At 41.2% G+C, this 1,157-nt stretch overlaps 1 protein-coding gene across 1 annotated transcript in view; it reads left to right on the top strand.

Annotated features, from left to right (window-relative positions):
* LOC106530121 (ladderlectin) overlaps positions 1-1,152 on the top strand; it is a gene marked incomplete in the record, with an annotated part of 2,966 nt that extends 1,814 nt beyond the window's left edge. Inside the window, 2 exon segments of the mRNA XM_014025690.1 lie at positions 627-761; positions 852-1,152. Of these exon segments, the coding sequence (XP_013881144.1) occupies positions 627-761; positions 852-980 (264 nt within the window).
* Between the last annotated feature and the right edge of the window lie 5 nt (positions 1,153-1,157).

The raw sequence follows: 1,157 nt of genomic DNA on the forward strand, positions 1-1,157 counted from the left end.
AAAAACAGGAAGAGATGGACAGGTCCCAGTCCATCAGAGAAACAAATGAGATGAACTCATTCACTCTCATGTATGAACTATTTAGAGTTGTCATCAAACCCAACGTGTGTTTGATGGAGCCTCTTAAGATGTGAGCTGCCAAAGGCACTAATGCACCCCCATACCATCAGAGAGGCAGGTTTTTGAACAGGCTGGATGGCATTCAGTCCATTTTAAATGAACTTTGGTCACATGTGGCTTCTTCTTAGTGTGAGAGAGCTATAAGCAGCATTAGTGGACGTCATGGGGAACTGTTTCACACGATGATTGATGGATGCTCCGAATGTTTCCAGGAAAACTTTACGACTGGATCTTTTCTATTAAAAATGTTCAGATTTTGCTGTTTGGAGACTCTTTACTGATGTTCTGATAATAAAAGTCAAGCTGTCTTGTTCATTTATTCATTATTTTTTTAAAGCTACTTTCACTTTTTTAAATCCTGGACAACTTTCTGATCTGATGCCCATGTATTTTTTCTTCATTTAATTAAAAACAAAATATTAATTTAAAAAACAAAACCATTTCCAGCACAACACAAAATCAAATAAAAGAGAAAAGAAATAAGAAAAAAGTTTGTTTCCCTGCAGCATTTCTGCGTTTCCCTGGACGCACATCTGGCCTCCATGGAGAAACCGTGGGACCATGATGCCATCCAGGCTGCTATTTACAGCTCCACTGGAACAAGAACAAGAAGCTGGGTTGGAGGCACCGACGCTGCAAAGGTTGATTATCAAGTTGAAACATGAGTGGTCCGATTCTCTGCTCTCAATGCATTTTTTAAAGAAGAACAAAGTTTTCAAATCTTCTGACAGGAAGGTGAGTGGACGTGGAGCGATGGTTCCCCCTTCACCTTCACTAACTGGGGTCCAGGACAACCAAACAACTCAGGTGGAGACAAGCACTGCATGGAGATCAACCTGAACGGTACAACGTTTAAGTGAACGACAGAATCTCAGTTGTGTTTTTGTTCTTCACGGCTCCAGCTTGGCTCAGGATTCTGTTTTTTCTTTCCACAGGAACATAAGAATCCGTCAACAACGTGAACTGCAACAGAGAGAATCCTTTCGTTTGTGCTAAAGACGCTAAAGTTCTGTAAAGGTGGTGGCAACCTGCCTCAC

Source organism: Austrofundulus limnaeus, unplaced genomic scaffold, assembly GCF_001266775.1.
Source record: "Austrofundulus limnaeus strain Quisiro unplaced genomic scaffold, Austrofundulus_limnaeus-1.0 Scaffold491, whole genome shotgun sequence".
Lineage (NCBI taxonomy): Eukaryota > Metazoa > Chordata > Actinopteri > Cyprinodontiformes > Rivulidae > Austrofundulus > Austrofundulus limnaeus.